At 52.6% G+C, this 19,645-nt stretch overlaps 2 protein-coding genes across 2 annotated transcripts in view; one reads left to right on the forward strand and one right to left on the reverse strand.

The window, feature by feature from the left end:
- Positions 1-7,097, forward strand: part of LOC140395755 (solute carrier family 46 member 2-like) — a 25,860-nt gene extending 18,763 nt beyond the window's left edge. The window contains exon 3 of the mRNA XM_072483911.1: positions 7,033-7,097. Coding sequence (XP_072340012.1) covers positions 7,033-7,097 — 65 coding nt within the window. The remainder of the gene's footprint in view (positions 1-7,032) is intronic.
- Positions 1-17,230, reverse strand: part of LOC140395294 (scaffold attachment factor B1-like) — a 525,130-nt gene extending 507,900 nt beyond the window's left edge. Inside the window, exons 1-3 of the mRNA XM_072482881.1 lie at positions 16,988-17,230; positions 9,485-9,572; positions 9,086-9,147 (exon numbers count right to left, since the gene is read on the reverse strand). Coding sequence (XP_072338982.1) covers positions 9,086-9,147; positions 9,485-9,572; positions 16,988-17,215 — 378 coding nt within the window. The 5' untranslated portion in view covers positions 17,216-17,230. The remainder of the gene's footprint in view (positions 1-9,085; positions 9,148-9,484; positions 9,573-16,987) is intronic.
- Positions 17,231-19,645: the final 2,415 nt, after the last annotated feature.

The raw sequence follows: 19,645 nt of genomic DNA on the forward strand, positions 1-19,645 counted from the left end.
CTCCCTCCCCACACCAACAGGCCCGCTGCCTCCCCCCCCCCCCTCAGGCCCTCCTATTCCCAGCCTCCGAATAGGCACTGCTCCCCTCCCCTCCCCCCAAAACAGCCCCTGTTCTCCCCCCCCCAAACAGGCCCTGTTCTCCCCCCCCCCCAAACAGGCCCTCCTCTTCCGCCCCCCTACAGACCCGCCTCCTCTCCCGCCCCCCTACAGACCCGCCTCCTCCCCCCCCCCCAAACAGTCCCTCCTCCTCTCCCCGCCCCCCCCCCCCCCCCCAAACGGGACTTCCTCCTCCACCCCACCCCAACAGGATCTCCTCCTCATCCCCCCTAACAGGCCCAGCCCCCCCCGCCCCAACAGGCCCTCCTCCTCCCCCCCCCCCCTCACCCCACCCCAAACAGGCCCTCCTCCTCTTCCCCCCTCCCCACCAGCAGACCATCTGCCTCCCTCCCCCCAGGCCCTCCTCTCTTCCCCCCCCCCCCCAAACAGGCCCTCCCCCCGCCCCCCCCCACAGCTCTGCTCCTCCCCCTCTAACAGGCCCCTGCCCCCTCCCCCCCCAACAGGCCCTCCTCCTCTCCCCCCCCAAACAGTCCGCCCCCCTCCCCACCAACAGACCATCCGCCTCCCCCCCAGGTCCTCCTCTCTTCCCCCCCCCCCCTCCTCACCCCCCCCCCCTCCTCACCCCCCCCCCCCCCCCCCCCCAATAGGCCCTCCTCCTCTCCCCCAGAGGGAACCGGAGGACTGGAGAATTGCTAATGTTGTCCCCTTGTTTAAGGGTAGCAGGGATAATTCAGATAATTATAGACCAGTGAGCCTGACATCAGTGGTAGGGAAGTAGTGGAAGGGAGTTTCTCAAAATCCGTGCTGGGGCCACTGTTGTTTGTGATATACATAAATGATTTGGAGGAAGTTATAGGTGGTCAAGTTTGCAGATGACACGAAGATTGGTGGAGTAGCAGATAGTGAAGGGGACTGTCAGAGAATACAGCAGAACATAGATAGATTGGTGAGTTGGGCGGAGAAATGGCAGATGGAGTTCAATCCGGGCAAATGTGAGGTGATGCATTTTGGAAGATCCAATTGAAGAGCGAACTACACGGTAAATGAAAAAGCCCTGGGGAAAATTGATGTACAGAGATCTGGGTGTTCAGGTCCATTGTACTCTGAAGGTGGCTGCGCAGGTCACGTTACAGTTGTATAAGACTGTGGTTCGGCCACATTTGGAATACTGCGTACAGTTCTGATCGCCACATTACCAAAAGGATGTGGATGCTTTGGAGAAGGTACAGAGGAGGTTCACCAGGATGTTGCCTGGTATGGAGATGGAGGGCGCTAGCTGTGAAGAGAGGTTGAGTAGATTAGGATTATTTTCATTAGAAAGACGGAGGTTGAGGGAGCAACCTCATTGAGGTCTACAAAATCATGAGGGAGAGACAGGGTGGATAGCAAGAAGCTTTTTCCCCAGAGTGGGGGACTCAATTACTTGGGGTCACGAGTTCAAGGTGAGAGGGGAAAAGTTTAGAGGAGATATGCGTGGAAAGTTCTTTATGCAGAGGGTGGTGGGTGCCTGGAATGCATTGCCGGCGGAGGTGGTAGAGGCGGGCACAATAGCGTCATTTAAGATGTATCTAGACAGATACAGGAATGGGCAGGGAGCAGAGGGATGCAGATCCTTAGAAAATAGGCGACAGTTTTAGATAGAGGTTCTGGATCGGCGCAGGCTTGGAGGGCCGTAGGGCTGGACTTATTCTTTGTTCCTACCCCCCCCCCCCCAAAACAGGCCTTCGTCCTCCCCCCACCCCCACAACAGGTCTTCCTCTCCCCGCACCCCCCCCCACACATGCCATCCTATTCCCACCCCCCAAACAGGCCTTCCTCCTCTCCACCTAACAGGACCACCTCCTCCTCCTCCCCCCACCCCCAACAGGACCTCCAAATCTTCCCCCCTAACAGTCCCGCAACCCCCCCCCCCCCAAAAACAGGACCTCTTGACCCCCCCCCCCCCAAAACAGGCCCTCCTCCTCCCCTACACTGCCGCCACCCCCAAAACAGGACCTCCTCCTACAACAGGCTTTTGTCCTCCCCCCCCCCCCCCCCCCCCAACATGCCATCCTATTCCCACCCCCCCAAACAGGCCTTCCTCCTCTCCACCTAACAGGACCACCTCCCCCTCCCCCCCCCCCCCCAACAGGACCTCTTCCCTCCCCCCACCCCCAACAGGACCTCCAAATCTTCCCCCCCCTAACAGTCCCGCACCCCCCCCCCCAAACAGGACCACTTGGCCCCTCCCCCCACCAAACAGGACCTCCTCCTCCCTCTCCCCCTCCCCCCCCAACCGGCCCGCCCCTCCCCCCGGACAGGCTGTTGTCCTCTTTCCCTCCCCCCCCACCCCGGGCCCTCCTCTCTCCCCCCCCCCCCCCCCCCCCTCAATGGGACAGGCCCTCCTCTCTCTGTCCCCGCTGCCCCCCCCCCCCACCACCCCCCCGGACAGGCCCTCCTCTTCCCCTCCCCCTCCGAATGTCATTTGAATGTTACGGGAACAGCTTGACTAGGGACATAGCTAGCTCTGGACCAAAGTTTTCAGTCAATCAACTGGGTGCTGTCAGAGCTGATAATTGTTCCGTATCCAGTGGAGATTTAAAACGCGCGGGAGCCGAGAGTCGGAGCGGAGATTTAAAAAGAGCAGGAGCTGCGAGTCGGAGCGGGTTTTAAAAAAGGTTGCGGAGCTGTTCGGAGGAGGAGCAGTCTCTGTCAGGGAGAGAACCTGAGAACATCTAAGACCCTCAGAAGGTAAGAAAGTGATTTTTACTCATTTTTATTTTTATTACCTTTTCAAATTGTGTGTGTGTGTGTGTGGGGGGGGGGGGGTGGGGGGGGAGACTGAAGTGACATCACTGAAAAGCTGTGACCCGAGTAGCTGGTTGGGAATCTACACTAAATTAAAAAATTAAGCATTGGTAACTAATTAAACATAATTACTTAATTATAATTTAGAGGGGTATCTAAGCCAGAGATCGGAGAGTATTATATTTAGCTTTCACATTTATAGTAGAAATCTAGTGCTAGGAAACAGATAGTTAACAGTAACTTTTTTTTAATTTTTAACTTTTAATTTACTAATTAATTGACACAAAGTCAGTTAGAGGGGTGCAGTGCTCCGACTGTGAGATGTGGCAGGTCCGGGAGGCTTCCAGCGTCCCGGATGGCTTCATCTGCAGAAAGTGCACCCAACTGGAGCTCCTCACAGACCACATGGTTCAGTTGGAGCAGCAATTGGATGCACCTAGGAGCAGGCAGGTGGCGGAAAGCGTCATAGATCTCAGTTATATAAATGTGGTCACACCCAAGGTGCAGGCAGAGAAATGGGTGACCACCAGAAAGGGCAGGCAGTCAGTGCAGGAATCCCCAGTGGTTGTCCGCCTCTCGAACAGGTATACCCCTTTGGATACTGTCGGGGGGGGATAGCCTATCAGGGGAAAACAGCAGCAGCCAGAGCAGTGGCACCACGGCTGGCTCTGATGTTCAGAAGGGAGGGTCAAAGCGCAGAAGAGCAATAGTCACAGGGGACTCTATAGTCACGGGCCCAGATAAGCACTTCTGTGGATGTGAAAGAGACTCCAGGATGGTATGTTGCCTCCCTGGTGCCAGGGTCCAGTATGTCTCCGAACGGTTAGAGGGCATCCTGAAGGGGGAGGGCAAACAGGCAGAGGTCGTTGAACATATTGGTACTAACAACATAGGCAGGAAGGGGCATGAGGTCCTGCAGCAGGAGTTCAGGGAGCTAGGCAGAAAGTTAAAAGACAGGACCTCTAGGGTTGTAATCTCGGGATTACTCCCTGTGCCACGTGCCAGTGAGGCTAGAAATAGGAAGATAGAGCAGCTAAACACGTGGCTAAACAGCTGGTGTAGGAGGGAGGGTTTCCGTTATCTGGACCACTGGGAGCTCTTCCGGGCAAGTGTGACCTATGTAAGGACGGGTTGCATCTAAACTGGAGAGGCATAAATATCCTGGCCGCGAGGTTTGCTAGTGTCACAAGGGAGGGTTTAAACTAGTATGGCAGGTAGGTGGGCACGGGAGCAATAGGTCAGAAGGTAAGAGCATTGAGGGAGAACTAAGGAATAGGGACAGTGTGGCTCTGAGCAGAGCAGACAGGGAGAGGTTGCTGAACACCAGCGGGTCTGGTGGCCTGAAGTGCATATGTTTTAATGCAAGAAGTATTACGGGTAAGGCAGATGAACTTAGAGCTTGGATTAGTACTTGGAACTATGATGTTGTTGCCATTACAGAGACTTGGTTGAGGGAAGGGCAGGATTGGCAGCTAAACGTTCCAGCATTTAGATGTTTCAGGCGGGATAGAGGGGGATGTAAAAGGGGAGCGGAGTTGCGCTACTGGTTAGGGAGAATATCACAGCTGTACTACGGAGGACACCTCAGAGGGCAGTGAGGGCTATATGGGTAGAGATCAGGAATAAGAAGGTGCAGTCACAATGTTGGGGGTTTACTACAGGCCTCCCATCAGCCAGCAGGAGATAGAGGAGCAGATAGGTAGACAGATTTTGGAAAAGAGTAAAAACAACAGGGTTGTGGCGATAGGAGACTTCAACTTCCCCAATATTGACTGGGACTCACTTGGTGCCAGGGGTTTAGACGGGGCAGAGTTTGTAAGGAGCTCCAGGAGGGCTTCTTAAAACAATATGTACACAGTCCAACTAGGGAAGGGGTGGTACTGGACCCTGGTATTGGGGAATGAGCCCGCCAGGTGGTGGAAGTTTCAGTAGGGGAGCATTTCGGGAACAGTGACCACAATTCAGTAAGTTTTAAAGTGCTGGTGGACAAGGATAAGAGTGGTCCAAGGATGAATGTGCTAAATTGGGGAAGGCTAATTATAACAATTAGGCGGAACTGAAGAACCTAGATTGGGGGCGGATGTTTGAGGGCAAATCAACATCTGACATGTGGGAGGCTTTCAAGTGTCAGTTGAAAGGAATTCAGGACCCGGCATATTCCTGTGAGGAAGAAGGATAAATACGACAATTTTCGGGAACCTTGGATAACGAGAGATATTGTAGGCCTCGTCAAAAAGAAAAAGGAGGCATTTGTCAGAGCTAAACGGCTGGGAACAGACGAAGCCTGTGTGGAATAGAAGGATAGGAAGGAACTTAAGCAAGGAGTCAGGAGGGCTAGAAGGGGTCACGAAAAGTAATTGGCAAATAGGGTTAAGGAAAATCCCAAGGCTTTTTACACGTACATAAAAAGCAAGAGGGTAGCCAGGGGAAAGGGTTGGCCCACTGAAGGATAGGCAAGGGAATCTATGTGTGGAGCCAGAGGAAATGGGCGAGGTACTAAATGAATACTTTGCATCAGTATTCACCAAAGAGAAGGAATGGTAGATATCGAGTCTGGAGAAGGTGTGTAGATAGCCTGGGTCACATTGAGATCCAAAAATACGAGTGTGTGGGAGTCTTAAAAAATATTAAGGTAGATAAGTCCCCAGGGCCTGATGGGATCTACCACAGAATACTGAAGGAGGCTGGAGAAGAATTTGCGGAGGCCTTGACAGAAATCTTTGGATCCTCACCGTCTTCAGGTGATGTCCGGAGGACTGGAGAATAGCCAATGTTGTTCCTCTGTTTAAGAAGGGTAGCAAGGATAATCCAGGGAACTACAGGCCGGTGAGCCTTACTTCAGTGGTAGGGAAATTACTGAGAGAATTCTTCGAGACAGGATCTACTCCCATTTGGAAGCAAATGGACGTATTAGTGAGAGGCAGCATGGTTGTGAAGGGGAGGTCATGTCTCACTAACTTGATAGAGTTTTTCGAGGAGGTCACTAAGATGATTGATGCAGGTAGGGCAGTGGATGTTGTCTATATGGACTTCAGTAAGGCCTTTGACAAGGTCCTCATGGTAGACTAGTACAAAAGGTGAAGTCACACGGGATCAGGGGTGAGCTGGCAAGGTGGATACAGAACTGGCTAGAACATAGAAGGCAGAGAGTAGCAATAGAAGGATGCTTTTCTAATTGGAGGGCTGTGACCAGTGGTGTTCCGCAGGGATGTTTGTAGTATATATAAATGATTTGGAGGAAAATGTAACTGGTCTGATTAGTAAGTTTGCAGACGACACAAAGGTTAGTAGAATTGCGGATAGCGATGAGGACTGTCAGAGGATACAGCAGTATTTAGATTATTTGGAGACTTGGGCGGAGAGATGGCAGATGGAGTTTAATCCAGACAAATGTGAGGTAATGCATTTTGGAAGGTCTAATGCAGATAGGGAATATACAGTGAATGGTAGAACCCTCAAGAGTATTGAAAGTCAGAGAGATCTAGGAGTACAGGTCCACAGGTCACTGAAAGGGGCAACACAGGTGGAGAAGGTAGTCAAGAAGGCTTACGGCATGCTTGCCTTCATTGGCCGGGGCATTGAGTATAAGAATTGGCAAGTCATGTTGCAGCTGTATAGAACCTTCGTTCGGCCACACTTGGAGTATAGTGTTCAATTCTGGTCGCCACACTACCAGAAGGATGTGGAGGCTTTACAGAGGGTGCAGAAGAGATTTACCAGAATGTTGCCTGGTATGGAGGGCATTAGCTATGAGGAGCGGTTGAATAAACTCGGTTTGTTCTCACTGGAACGAAGGAGGTTGAGGGGCGACCTGATAGAGGTATACAAAATTATGAGGGGCATAGACAGAGTGGATAGTCAGAGGCTTTTCCCCAGGGTAGAGGGGTCAATTACTAGGGGGCATAGGTTTAAGGTGAGGGGGGCAAGGTTTAGAGTAGATGTACGAGGCAAGTTTTTTTTACACAGAGGGTAGTGGGTGCCTGGAACTCGTACCGGAGGCGTGGTGGAAGCAGGGACGATAGTGACATTTAAGGGACATCTTGACAAATACATGAATAGGATGGGAATAGAGGGATACGGACCCAGGAAGTGTAGAAGATTGTAGTTTAGTCGGGCAGCATGGTCGCATGGTCTTGCAGAGCCGAAGGGCCTGTTCCTGTGCTGTACATTTCTTTGTTCTTTGTTCAGTGCCTTCAGCTGCTTCTTGCTATCACATGGAATTAATCGAAATGGCTGTAGACTGGCAGCTGTGATGCTGGGAAACTCAGCAAGAGGCACAAAGGGATCATCCACTTGGTATCTCTGGCTGAAGAGAGTTGTAAATGTTTTATCTTTTGTACTCATGAATTGGGTTTCTCCATCATTGATGTTTGTGGAGTCTGCTCCGCCCATTTGATAGTTTAACTGTCACTAACATTCACAACTTGATGTGCAAGACTGCAGTGCTTTGATCGGATCCACAGGCTGCAGAATCATTTATCTCTGTCTACAGCATGCATGTGGTTGTATTCACCAGGTTAGCATTTCATTTTTAGGTTTGACTGGTGCTGCTCCAGGCATGCCCTATTGCATTTCTCTTTAAACTAGGATGTCTTTCAGGAATACTACTGCAAGTTCACTCATATATTTCTGAAATCAGTCCCTGTACTTCTTGGTAATGGCACAGCATTGGGACATGACAGGCCATGACTGTGGTCAAAGGGCAGAACGGTGGCACAGTGGTTAGCACTGGGACTACAGCACCGAGGACCCGGGTTCGAATCCCGACCCTGGGTCACTGTCCGAGTGGAGTTTGCACATTCTCCCCGTGTCTGCGTGGGTTTCACCCCCACAACCCAAAGATGGGCAGGGTAGGTGGATTGGCCACGTTAAATTGCCCATTAATTGGAAAAAATAATAATTGGGTACTCTAAATTTATAAGAAAAAAAATGATTGTGGTTGAATGGAATTCTGCACCTAATAAATACTCAGCTTGGTGATGAGACCACACACTTCAGGACTCAGCCAGTTCAGGCACTCTTGTTGATGGGCAATGAAGCTGGGGAGTTGGTGGCATAGTGGTATTGTCACTGGACTAGTAATCCGGACACTCAGGATAATGCTCTGGGGTCCCAGGTTCGAGTCGTACCATGGCAGATAGTGAAATTTGAAATCAATAAAGATTTGGAATTAACAATCTAATGATGACCATGAAACCATTGCCGATTTTTGTAAAAACCCATCTGGTTCACTAATGTAGGGAAGGAAATCTACCGTCCTAACTAGTGCTGCCTACATGTGACTCCAGACACACACAGCAAAACAGTTGACTCTTAACTGCCCCCCACTCAAATGGCCCAGCAAGCCACTCAGTTTAAGGGCAATTAGGGATGGGCAACAAATGCTGGCCCAGCCAGCGGCGTCCACATCCCAAGAACAAATTTTACAAAAGCTCCCCAGCAGAGTACATTCTGTCCCTTGCTAACCTTGGAGCTTCTTCCAAGTGGTGTTCAACATGGAATAGCAGTATTTCATCAGCTGAGGGAGGTGGTAGGTCTTAAGCAGCAGGTTTCCTTGCCAATTTTTGACCTAATGCCTTGAAACATCATAGGGTCCAGTCAATGTTGAGGTCTCCCAGTTGCACACTCCCACTTACACCCTTATGCCGGTACCTCTGATGCATCTAGCCTGTCATTGCAACAGAGCTTTTCATAAAAAATGCTATAAACTATAGGTACACCCACCTATATATAGTGCCTTAAAGATATCAAACATAATACAACTTCACCAAGTTTGAATGTATGCTTTCGAAAAATGATGCAAATGAACATGTCACATACTGATGCTCATCTTCAGCTGTGAAACTATACAGATGCAGAATGAGATATATCAGCTTTCTTTAAAGCCACCAGTAGATAATTTGCAGTGATTGTACATGTCATTTGTAAAGCGATACACACTTTTGTGATCAACTTTCAGTCAGTCTTTTCTGCTCAAGTACAGATAGGAACAACAGAGTGCATCATGGTAAAGGCAAGAGAAATTTTCACTAAACATTTGAAGGAACGTCTTCAAAAAATAGCTGTAGCAATGAAATGTAATAGCTGTGGAAATTAAATGTGGAATACATCTACTCTGTTAGCTATAAATGCATATTGCTATGAAATTCACTTGTAGATCAAAAGAATTTCCTCCTCATCCCAGTCACCCCCTTATTTTGAAGAAACAGTCCTCAGAAGCGAAAACATTCTCTTCGTATGCCTGCTTTCCACTAAAATCATCTTCTGTACAGTCTTCGATCTCACAATCCTCAGCTTTGCAGCCTGAAGAACAAACATGTGAATTGCATTTGATTTTCCAGCAGCAATCATGTCTTCTTGTGGACAGAAATAAGGCGACAAACTGATGACTGCCAATTGGGCATAAATGCAACCCATACCGATTCAAAGTATCCTCTTCTCGCAATTGCAAGGGTGCCAAAGTTGACCAATGCAGGAAGAGGAACTGTCATATTCTTCTCAATTTACAAGGAATGTCAATTGATACTAACATCCTTAAACGTCCCCACTTCAAATAATATTACAGTTCAATAGGCTAGCATAACAATATGACCAGTAAGAATTTCAATATCTGCATCTTGGAAATGTATTTATCGCCCACCTTTTCCCGTTTTCTTTGATGCTCTACTGCTAGGAGTCTCTGGGTTGATTGAAATTTCATCTGGATTTCCTCCTTCATCTTGTATTACCTGAAGACAGCAATCACATTGTTAGCACAAGGCAAAAACTACTTTTTTTATACAACGTCATCCTATTTTGGTCAAATGCACCGAGCAATAATTCCAGGTGATGGATTGCAGCAGCTCCAAAGGTAAGAAAACTAGTACAACAGGAGACCCAAGGAAATAAAGGCGAATGAAAGTCTATGAGAACAGTGGAGAGAGAAGGGAGCTAACATTGAGTTTGGATGACTCTCTGCTAAGTCATCCAGACTCAAAATAGCTCTCTTGTCCTCTCCACAGATGCTGTCAGACTGCTGAGATTGTCTGGTAGTTTGTTTGTGTAACAACAGATGCAGTAATTTGCTTTTATTTATGAGAACATTGGTGCACAGTGGTTAGCACTGCTGCCTCAGTGCAGGGACTTGTGTTCGATTGCTGCCTTGGGTGACTGTCTGTGTGAAGTTGGTGCATTGGTTTCCTCAGTCCAAAGATGCACAGTTTAGGTGGATTAGCCATGATCAGTGTGTGTGGGGGGGCTCGGTAGAGTGCTCTTTTGGAGGGTCGGTGCAGACTCAGTGGGCCTCCTTCAGCACTATATCAGTGAGTAAACAAAATAATAAAATGGCATTCAGAGGAAAGATCTTGGGAGTGCAAAAGGCTTGGTTAAAAGTACGGTGCCTTTTTTCTTCATGAAAACGAATGCTGTTAATAAGCAATAAAGGTGGTGGTAGGGAGAGGAGGTACTTAAAAGGTTGGCAATCTTCAAAGTAGTAAAGGTCAGTGGTCCAGACGGAATGAAGGTTGCAAGACTGGGCGAAGACTAGGAGGCCCTCTTCCTCCTCCCCCACCCCCCACAACAGGCCCCTCCTCTTCCCCCCCGCCCCAAACATGCCCTCCTCCTCTCCCTCCCCCCTCCCCCCCCCCTCCCAAACAGGGCCCCCCCTCCCCGCCCCACCCAAACAGGCCCTCCCCCTCCCCACCCCAACAGGCCCTCCCCCTCCACCCCCCAACAGGCACTCCTCCTCCCCCCCCCCCTCACAAACAACCGCGCCTCACTCTCCCCAACAGGACATCCTCCTACTCATCCCCCCCCACCCCCCGACAGGCCTCCTCCATCGCCCCCCTCAAATCAGGTCTCCTCTCCCTCCCCCAACAGGCCCTCCGCCTCCTCTCTCCCCCCCCCCCCCAAACCCAACAGGCCCTCCTCTTCTACCCCCCCCAACAGGACATCCTCCTACTCATCCCCCCCCCAAACAGGCCCTCCTCATCCCCCCAAGAGGCCCTCCTCCCCCCAACAGGCCCTCCTCCTCCACTCCCCCAGCAGGTCCCCCCTCCCAACAGGCCCCCCCAGCAGGCCCAACTCCTCCCCCACACCCCTCCCACCAAAAGGCCCTCCTCCTCCGCTCCCCCGACAGGCCCGCCCCCTCCTCCCGTAACGGGCCCGCCCCCTCCTCCCGTAACGGGGCCCGCCCCCCTCCTCCCGTAACGGGCCCGCCCCCTCCTCCCGTAACGGGCCCGCCCCCTCCTCCCGTAACGGGCCCGCCCCCTCCTCCCGTAACGGGACCTCCTCCTCCTCCCGTAACGGGGCCCCCCTCCTCCTCCGTAACAGGCCCCCCTCCTCCTCCTCCCGTAACAGGCCCTCCTCCTCCTCCCGTAACAGGCCCTCCTCCCGTAACAGGCCCTCCTCCTCCTCCCGTAAACAGGACCTCCTCCTCCTCCCGTAACAGGACCTCCTCCTCCTCCCGTAACAGGCCCCCCTCCTCCTCCTCCTCCCGTAACAGGCTCTCCTCCTCCTCTTGCCGTAACAGGCCCTCCTCCTCCTCCCGTAACAGGGCCTCCTCCTCCCGTAACAGGGCCTCCTCCTCCTCCCGTAACAGGGCCTCCTCCTCCTCCCGTAACAGGGCCTCCTCCTCCTCCCGTAACAGGGCCTCCTCCTCCTCCCGTAACAGGCCCTGCTCCTCCTCCCGTAACAGGCCCTCCCTCCTCCTCCCGTAACAGGCCCTCCTCCTCCTCCCGTAACAGGCCCTCCTCCTCCTCCCGTAACAGGCCCTCCTCCTCCTCCCGTAACAGGCCCCTCCTCCTCCTCCCGTAACAGGCCCTCCTCCCGTAACAGGACCTCCTCCTCCTCCCGTAACAGGACCTCCTCCTCCTCCCGTAACAGGCCCCCCTCCTCCTCCTCCTCCCGTAACAGGCTCTCCTCCTCCTCTTGCCGTAACAGGCCCTCCTCCTCCTCCCGTAACAGGGCTCCTCCTCCTCCCGTAACAGGGCCTCCTCCTCCTCCCGTAACAGGGCCTCCTCCTCCTCCCGTAACAGGGCCTCCTCCTCCTCCCGTAACAGGCCCTGCTCCTCCTCCCGTAACAGGCCCTCCTCCTCCTCCGTAACAGGCCCTCCTCCTCCTCCCCCCAACAGCCCCCCCCCCCCCCAAACAGGCCCTGCTCTCCCCCCCCCCCCCAAACAGGCCCTCCTCCTCTCCCCCATAGAGAACAATGGATGACAGGTGAAATTGCAAGACTAGCTAAGAGGAAAAATGAAGCATACATAAGGTCTAGGCGACTGAAGACAGACAAAGCTTTGGAAGAATATCGGGAATGGAGGACCAATCTGAAACAAAGAATCAAGAGGGCTAAAAGGGGTCATCAAATATCTTTAGCAACAGGGTTAAGGGAAATCCCAAAGCTTTTTATTCATTTATAAGGAGCAAGACGGTAACTAGAGAAAGGGTTGGCCCACTCAAGGTCAAAGGAGGAAATTTATGCGTGGAGTCAGAGAAAATGGGTGAGATTCTTAACGAGTACTTTGCATCGGTATTCACCAAGGAGAGGGACATGACGGATGTTGAGGTTAGGGATAGATGGTAGAACATAGCGCAGTACAGGCCCTTCAGCCGTCGATGTTGCGCCGACCTGTGAAACCACTCTAAAGCCCATTTACACTATTCCCTTATCGTCCATATGTCTATCCAATGACCATTTGAATACCCTTAGTGTTGGCGAGTCCACTACTGTTGCAGGCAGGGCATTCCACACCTTTACTACTCTCTGAGTAAAGAACCTACCTCTGACGTCTGATTACTCTCGGTCAAATCGGCATAAGGAGGGATGTGGTGTTGGGTATTCTAAAAGACATTAAGATAGACAAGTCCCCAGGTCCAGATGGGATCTATCCCAAGTTACTGAGGGAAGTGAGAGAGGAAATAGCTGGGGCCTTAACAGATAACTTTGCAGCATCCTTGAACACAGGTGAGTTACTCTGAGGACTGGAGAATTGCTAATGTTGTCCCCTTGTGAAGAAGGGTAGCAGGGATAAGTCAGATAATTATAGACCGGTGAGCCTGACGTCAGGAAGCTGCTGGAGAAGATACTGAAGGATAGGATCTGTTCCCATTTGGAAGAAAATGGGCTTATCAGTGATAGGCAACATGGTTTTGTGCAGAGAAGGTCACGTCTTACCGACTTAATAGCCTCTGATCTCCGGGTAAGCGTTCTCCAAGGCGGCCTTCAGGACGCGCGACAACGCAGAATCGCTGGCAGAAGCTTATAGCCAAGTTCCGCACATGAGTGCGGCCTCAACCGGGACCTGGGATTCATGTCGCATTATATTCATCCCCCACCATCTGGCCTGCGAAATCCTACCAACTATCCTGGCTTGACACAATTCACACCTCTTTAACCCGGGGTTACCCCATCTCTGGATCTGTAAAGATTTAATCACCTGCTAATGCTCGCATTCCAAGCATTGTCTGGCATCTTTGAATCTGTCTATATATATGATTCTGGAACATACCTCTTCATTCACTTGAGGAAGGAGCAGCGCTCCGAAAGCTAGTGACATTGAAACAAACCTGTTGGACTTTAACCTGGTGTTGTAAGACTTCTTACTGTGCTCACCCCAGTCCAACACCGGCATCTCCACATCACAACTTAATAGAATTCTGTGAGGAAGTGACTAAGTTGATTGATGAGGGAAGGGCTGTAGACGTCATATACATGGACTTCAGTAAGGCGTTTGATAAGGTTTCCCATGGTAGGCTGATGGAGAAAGTGAAGTCTCATGGGGCCCAGGGTGTTCTAGCTAGATGGATAAAGAACTGGCTGGGCAACAGGAGACAGAGAGTAGTGGAAGGGAGTTTCTCAAAATGGAGAACTGTAACCCAGTGGTGTTCACAAGGATCCGTGCTGGGACCACTGTTGTTTGTGATATACATAAATGATTTGGAGGAAGGTATAGGTGGTCTAATTAGCAAGTTTGCAGATGACACGAAGATTGGTGGAGTAGTAGATAGTGAAGGGGACTGTCAGAGAATACAGCAGAATATAGATAGATTGGTGAGTTGGGCGGAGAAATGGCAGATGGAGTTCAATCCGGGCAAATGCGAGGTGATGCAGTTTGGAAGATCCAATTCAAGAGCAAACTATATGGTAAATGAAAAAGCCCTGGGGAAAATTGATGTACAGAGAGATCTGGGTGTTCAGGGTCCATTGTACCTTGAAAGTGGTTGCGCAGGTCGATAGAGTGGTCAAGAAGGCATACGGCATGCTTTCCTTCATCGGAAGGGGTATTAAGTACAAGAGTTGGCAGGTCATGTTACAGTTGTATAAGACTTTGGTTCGGCCACATTTGGAATACAGCGTATAGTTCTGGTCGCCACATTACCAAAAGGATGTGGATGTTTCGGAGAAGGTGCAGAGGAGGTTCACCGGGATGTTGCCTGGTATGGAGGGCGCTAGCTATGAAGAGAGGTTGAGTAGATTCAGATTATTTTCATTAGAAAGACGGAGGTTGAGGGGGGGACCTCATTGAGGTCTACAAAATCATGAGAGGGAGGGACACAGGGTGGATAGCAAGAAGCTTTTCCCCCCCCCAGAATGGGGGACTCAATTACTTGGGGTCACGGGTTCAAGGTGAGAGGGGAAATGTTCAGGGGGAGATATGCGTGGAAAGTTCTTTACGCAGAGGGTAGTGGGTGCCTGGAACGCATTGCCGGCGGAGGTGGTAAAGGCGGGCACGATAGCGTCATTTAAGATGTATCTAGACAGATACATGAATGGGCAGGGAGCAGTGGGATACAGATCCGTAGAAAATAGGCGACAGTTTTAGATAGAGGAACTGATCTGGATTGGCGCAGGCTTGGAGGGCTGTGGGGCCTGTTCCTGTGCTGTAATTTGTCTTTGTTCCTCCTCTTCCCCCCCCCCCCCCCCCCCACCCCCAAGCAGGACCTCCTCCTCCTACAACATGCCCTCCTCCTCTACCCCCCAACAGGTCGCCCTCCTCCTCTACACCCCAACAGGGTCACCGTCCCCCGTCCCCCCCCAATCCTCAAACAGGCCCTCCTCCTCCCCTCTCAACAGGCTCCTCCCCTCTCAACAGGCCCCCCCTCCTCTTCCCCCCCCCCCCAAACAGGCCTTCCTCCTCCCTACACAACAGGCCCGCCCCACAAGCCATCCCACTCCCCGCCCCTCCCAACAGACCTTCCTCCTCCCCCACGAACAGGCCCTCCTCCTCCTCTTCCCCCACCCCCAAACAGGACATCCTCCTCTTCGCCCAACAGGCCCGCCTCCTCCCCTTTAAACAGGACCTGCTTCCCCCCGCCCCCCAAACAGGCATTCCTCCTCGCCTCCCCCCCGGCCCTCCATTTTCCTCCTCCACCACTCCCCCCCCCCCCCCTCCAACGGCCCACCCTTCTCCTCTCTACCCCCCCCACCTCGTTCCTCTTCTCTCCACACCTCCCCCCCCAACCCGGCCCGCCTCTTTCCTCCCCGCCCCCCAACCCTCCTCTTTCCTCCCCGCCCCCCAACCCTCCTCTTTATTCTCCCCCCACCCCCAACCCTCCTCTTTATTCTCCCCCCCCCCCCTCATCTTTCCTCGCCCCCCCCCCCTCTTTCCTCTCCACTCCCCGGCCCTCCTCTCCACCCCCCCCCCCGGCCCTCCTTTTTCTTCTCTCCCCCCCCCCCCCTCAACCGGCCCTCCCTTTTCCTCTCTCTCCCCCCCCCCCACCCTCCTCTTTCACCCCACCCACCCCCGGCCCTCCTCTTTCCTTCCCCCCCCCCCTCCTCTTTCCTCTCTCTCCACCCCCCCGGCCCTCCTCTTTCCCTTCATTCCCCGCTCTCCTCTCTCTCCAAGCCCCCCCCCCCATCCGGCCCTCCTCTCCCCCCCCCCCCCCCCCCATGGCCCTCATTTTTCTTCCCCCCCCTCTTTCCTCTCTCCGCACCCCCCCCCAGCCCTCCTCTTTCCTCTCTCAGCCCCCCCCCCCCGCCGTCCTCTTTCCTTCCTTCCCCCCCCCCCCAGACCTCCTCTTTCCTTCCTTCCTTTCCCCCCCTCTTTCCTTCCTTCCTTTCCCCCCCCCCCCCCGACCTCCTCTTTCCTCTCTCCCCCCCCCCGCCATCCTCTTTCCTTCCTCCCCCCCCTGCCGTCCTCTTTCCTCCCCCCCCCCCCCGTCCTCTTTCCTTACTCCCCCCCCTGCCGTCCTCTTTCCTCCCCCCCCCCGCCGCCGTCCTCTTTCCTTCCCCCCCCCGCCGCCGTCCTCTTTCCTCCCCCCCCCCAACTTCTTTCCTCTTCTCTCCCCCCCCCCATTTTCCTATCTCGCCACCCCCCCCCCCCCTCCAACCGGCCCACCCTTCTCCTCTCTACCCCCCCACCCCTTTCCTCTTCTCTCCACCCCCGCCCCCTGTCTTTCCTCGCCCCCCCCCCCCAGCCCTCCCCTTTCCCCTCGCCGGCCCTCCTCTTTCCTCCCCCCCCCCAACTTCTTTCCTCTTCTCTCCCCCGGCCCTCCATTTTCCTATCCCGCCACTCCCCCCTCCAACCGGCCCACCCTTCTCCTCTCTACCCCCCCCCCACCCCTTTCCTCTTCTCTCCACCCCCGCCTTTCATCGCCCCCCCCCCCCCAGCCCTCCCCTTTCCCCAGCCCGGCCCTCCTCTTTCCGCTCACACCGCCCCCCCCCCAAGCCCTCCTCTTTCTTCTCCCCCCTCCCACCCCCAGCCCTCCTCTTTCCTCTCTTCCCCACCCGCCCCTCCCCCCCCCTTTCCTCTCCTTCCCCCCCCCCCTTCCTCTCTCTCTCCCCCCCCCCTTTCCTCTCTCTCTCCCCCCCCTTTCCTCTCTCTCTCCCCCCCCCCCTTTCCTCTCTCTCTCCCCCCCCCCCGGCTTTCCTCTCTCTCTCCCCCCCTTCCTCTCTCTCTCTTCCCCCCCCCCCCCGGCTTTCCTCTCCTCTCACCCCCTGCCCTCCTCTTTCCTCTCCCCCCCCCTCTCCCAAACCCGTCCCTCCTCTTTGCCCTCTCCCCCATTCGGCCCTCCTCTTTCCTCCCCCCCCCCCCCCCCCGGCCCTCCTCTTTCCCACCCCCACCCTCCTCTCTCCCCGCACCCCACCCGGCCCTCCTCTTTCCTCTCTTCCCACCCCCCCCCCCCCCCCCCCCGCCGGCCCTCCTCCGCCGCCCCCTCCCATGCTCACCTGCCGGAGCCGCTCCATTAGAGTGCTTTTGTTTCCATTGGTGTCCAGATTTCTCTTTTTGAGTTCGGTTTTCAAATCCACCACCCTGAGCTCGGTGATCTTCCGCAGACCACTCTCGGCAACAGCAAGTCCATCTCCGCTCTCGTCCGCCATTGCAGCCACCGCGCTCACAAACAGCAGCTTCAAAATGGCGCCCGGACTCTTTTCCTCCCGGTTACCTCTGCGCATGCGCTCCTTCCGGTTCAGCGCCACTGCGCAGGCGTCAGTCTGCAGGCTCTGTGTCTGAGCAGCTGTTGAGACGATGTCCTGTCACCATGTACACTCTGTTCAAAGGCAGCTCCATGACTCACAGCAGACTCCATCTTTCTGTATTAAGTGCCATTCTGTTCATTTGCCAATAACCTCTTTCAATTTTCATTCAACAATGATGTTCCTCTCCTGATTTTACTCTTTCCTTCAGAACATCTCGTCAAGTCTGTTTCTTCCTCAAATGTGCCCTGACCAGCCTCCTCTGCCTTTTCCTAATTACGTTCAGCAAATCTATTTGCTCTATCCTCTGCACGTTATTGATATCAGCTTATATGGACATCATTATATCATGGCTGATCATCTATCTCAGTGCCACATTCCTGCAGTATCACCACATAATTATAATAATCGCTTATTATCACAAGTAGGCTTCAATGAAGTTACTGTGAAAAGTCCCGAGTCGCCACATTCCGGTGCCTGTTCGGGGAGGCCGGTACAGGAATTGAACCTCCGCTATTGGCTTTGTTCTGCATTATAAGCCAGCTCTTTAGCCCACTGTGCTAAACCAGCCCCTTGACCTATCCCTTGATGTCATTAGTCTCCAGAATTCTTTTTTTTAATATAAATTTAGAGTACCCAATTCATTTTTTCCAATTAAGGGGCAATTTAGCGTGGCCAATCCACCTAGCCTGCACATCTTTGGGTTGTGGGGACGAAACCCACGCAAACACGGGGAGAATGTGCAAACTTCACACGGACAGTGACCCAGAGCCGGGATCGAACCTGGGACCTCGGCACCGTGAGGCAACAAGGCCACTGTGCCACCGTGCTGCCCCATCTCCAGAATTCTATTGATTTCTGACTTGAACATGCTCAATGATTGAGTTTCCACAGCCCTCTCGGGTAGAGAATTCCAAAGATTCAGCACCTGCCGAGTGAAGAAATTCCTCCTTATCTCAGTCTTAAACGGCCTGCCCCTTCTTCTGAAACTGTGTCCCCTGATTCTAGACTCATCAGCCAGGGAGAAAATCCTATTCACATCTTGGCCGTTGTGTCCAGTAGATACATCAATCATCATTTGTTGCTTTTTCAGTCCATCTGATCCTTTCAATTTTACCGCAAACCCACATTTCAAAGCTATTTCGCAAGTTGGTCTCCAATTTCCCTCAGGTGCATATCTCACATCCACACGAACAGTCCAATCAAACACCCCAAGGGGATGTGGGGAGTGTATTCACCTTTCCAATTAGTAACCATCTCATACAAAACATCGCATTTCCCATTGCTGTCCTTGTTCTTATTTATTTGTTGCATCTTCTATCTGCAGATATTATGCTTCCTCAATACTGCAACTCTTGCACCTGCTCTATTTATTTTCCTTCTATAAATATAAAAATGTTTCTAGGTGGTACGGTAGCGCAGTGGTTAGCACTGCTGCCTACGGCGCTGAGGACCCGGGTTTGATCCCAGCCCCGGGTCACTGTCTGTGTGGAGTTTGCACATTTTCCCCGTGTCTGCGTGGGTTTCACCCCCACAACCCAAAGATGTGCAAGGTAGGTGGATTGGCCATGCTAAATTGCCCCGTAATTGGAAAAAAATAATTGGGGAATCGAAATTTAAAAATATATATATACATGATGTTTCTTGGTGAATTTATTGGCTGCTGTTACTAGTCTATCTACTACTCCTTGTAATTGTTCTTCTGTATAAATGCTTTGTCAGCTGCAACCCTAACTGTTGGTGTAATTTTCCAGTTCCCCTACTCTCTTAACACCAGATTCTGTGTCTTCAAATGTTTCTTTGATCATTCGTTCTGCATGGACCTCGAGAAGACTGGGCAGCACGGTAGCACAGTGGTTAGCACAGTCACTTCACAGCTCCAGGGTCCCAGGTTCGATTCACCGTCTGTGCGGAGTCTGCACATTCTCCCCGTGTCTGCGTGGGTTTCCTCCGGGTGCTCCAGTTTTCTCCCACGGTCCAAAGATGTGCAGGTTTCGTGGATTGGCCATGCTAAAATTGCCTTTCATGTCCAAAAAGGTTAAGTGGGGTTACTGGGTTATGGGGATAGGGTGGAGGTGTGGGCTTGAATAGGGTGCTCTTTCCAAGGGCTGGTGCAGACTCGAGAGCTGAATGGCCTCCTTCAGCACTGTAAATTCTATGATTCTATGATGGTGAACAATACCCCATGTCAGACTTCAAATTACATACGGTTCCAAATCCCTCTCACTTTGACAAAAAGTTCCATGTACATGTAAATGTCGCCACAGCACCGGAGTACAACAGGCTGCTGTACCCTTTGAGAGTTGGCTGGTGATTTAACCTGAGGGTCACCTCACCTCAGGCAAGGGTAATGTCGTGAAGGCGAGGCTTTCAGGAATAACCTCAACCTGCACAAGAATCGAACCCAAG

The sequence above is a fragment of the Scyliorhinus torazame genome, chromosome 18 (assembly GCF_047496885.1).
Source record: "Scyliorhinus torazame isolate Kashiwa2021f chromosome 18, sScyTor2.1, whole genome shotgun sequence".
Lineage (NCBI taxonomy): Eukaryota > Metazoa > Chordata > Chondrichthyes > Carcharhiniformes > Scyliorhinidae > Scyliorhinus > Scyliorhinus torazame.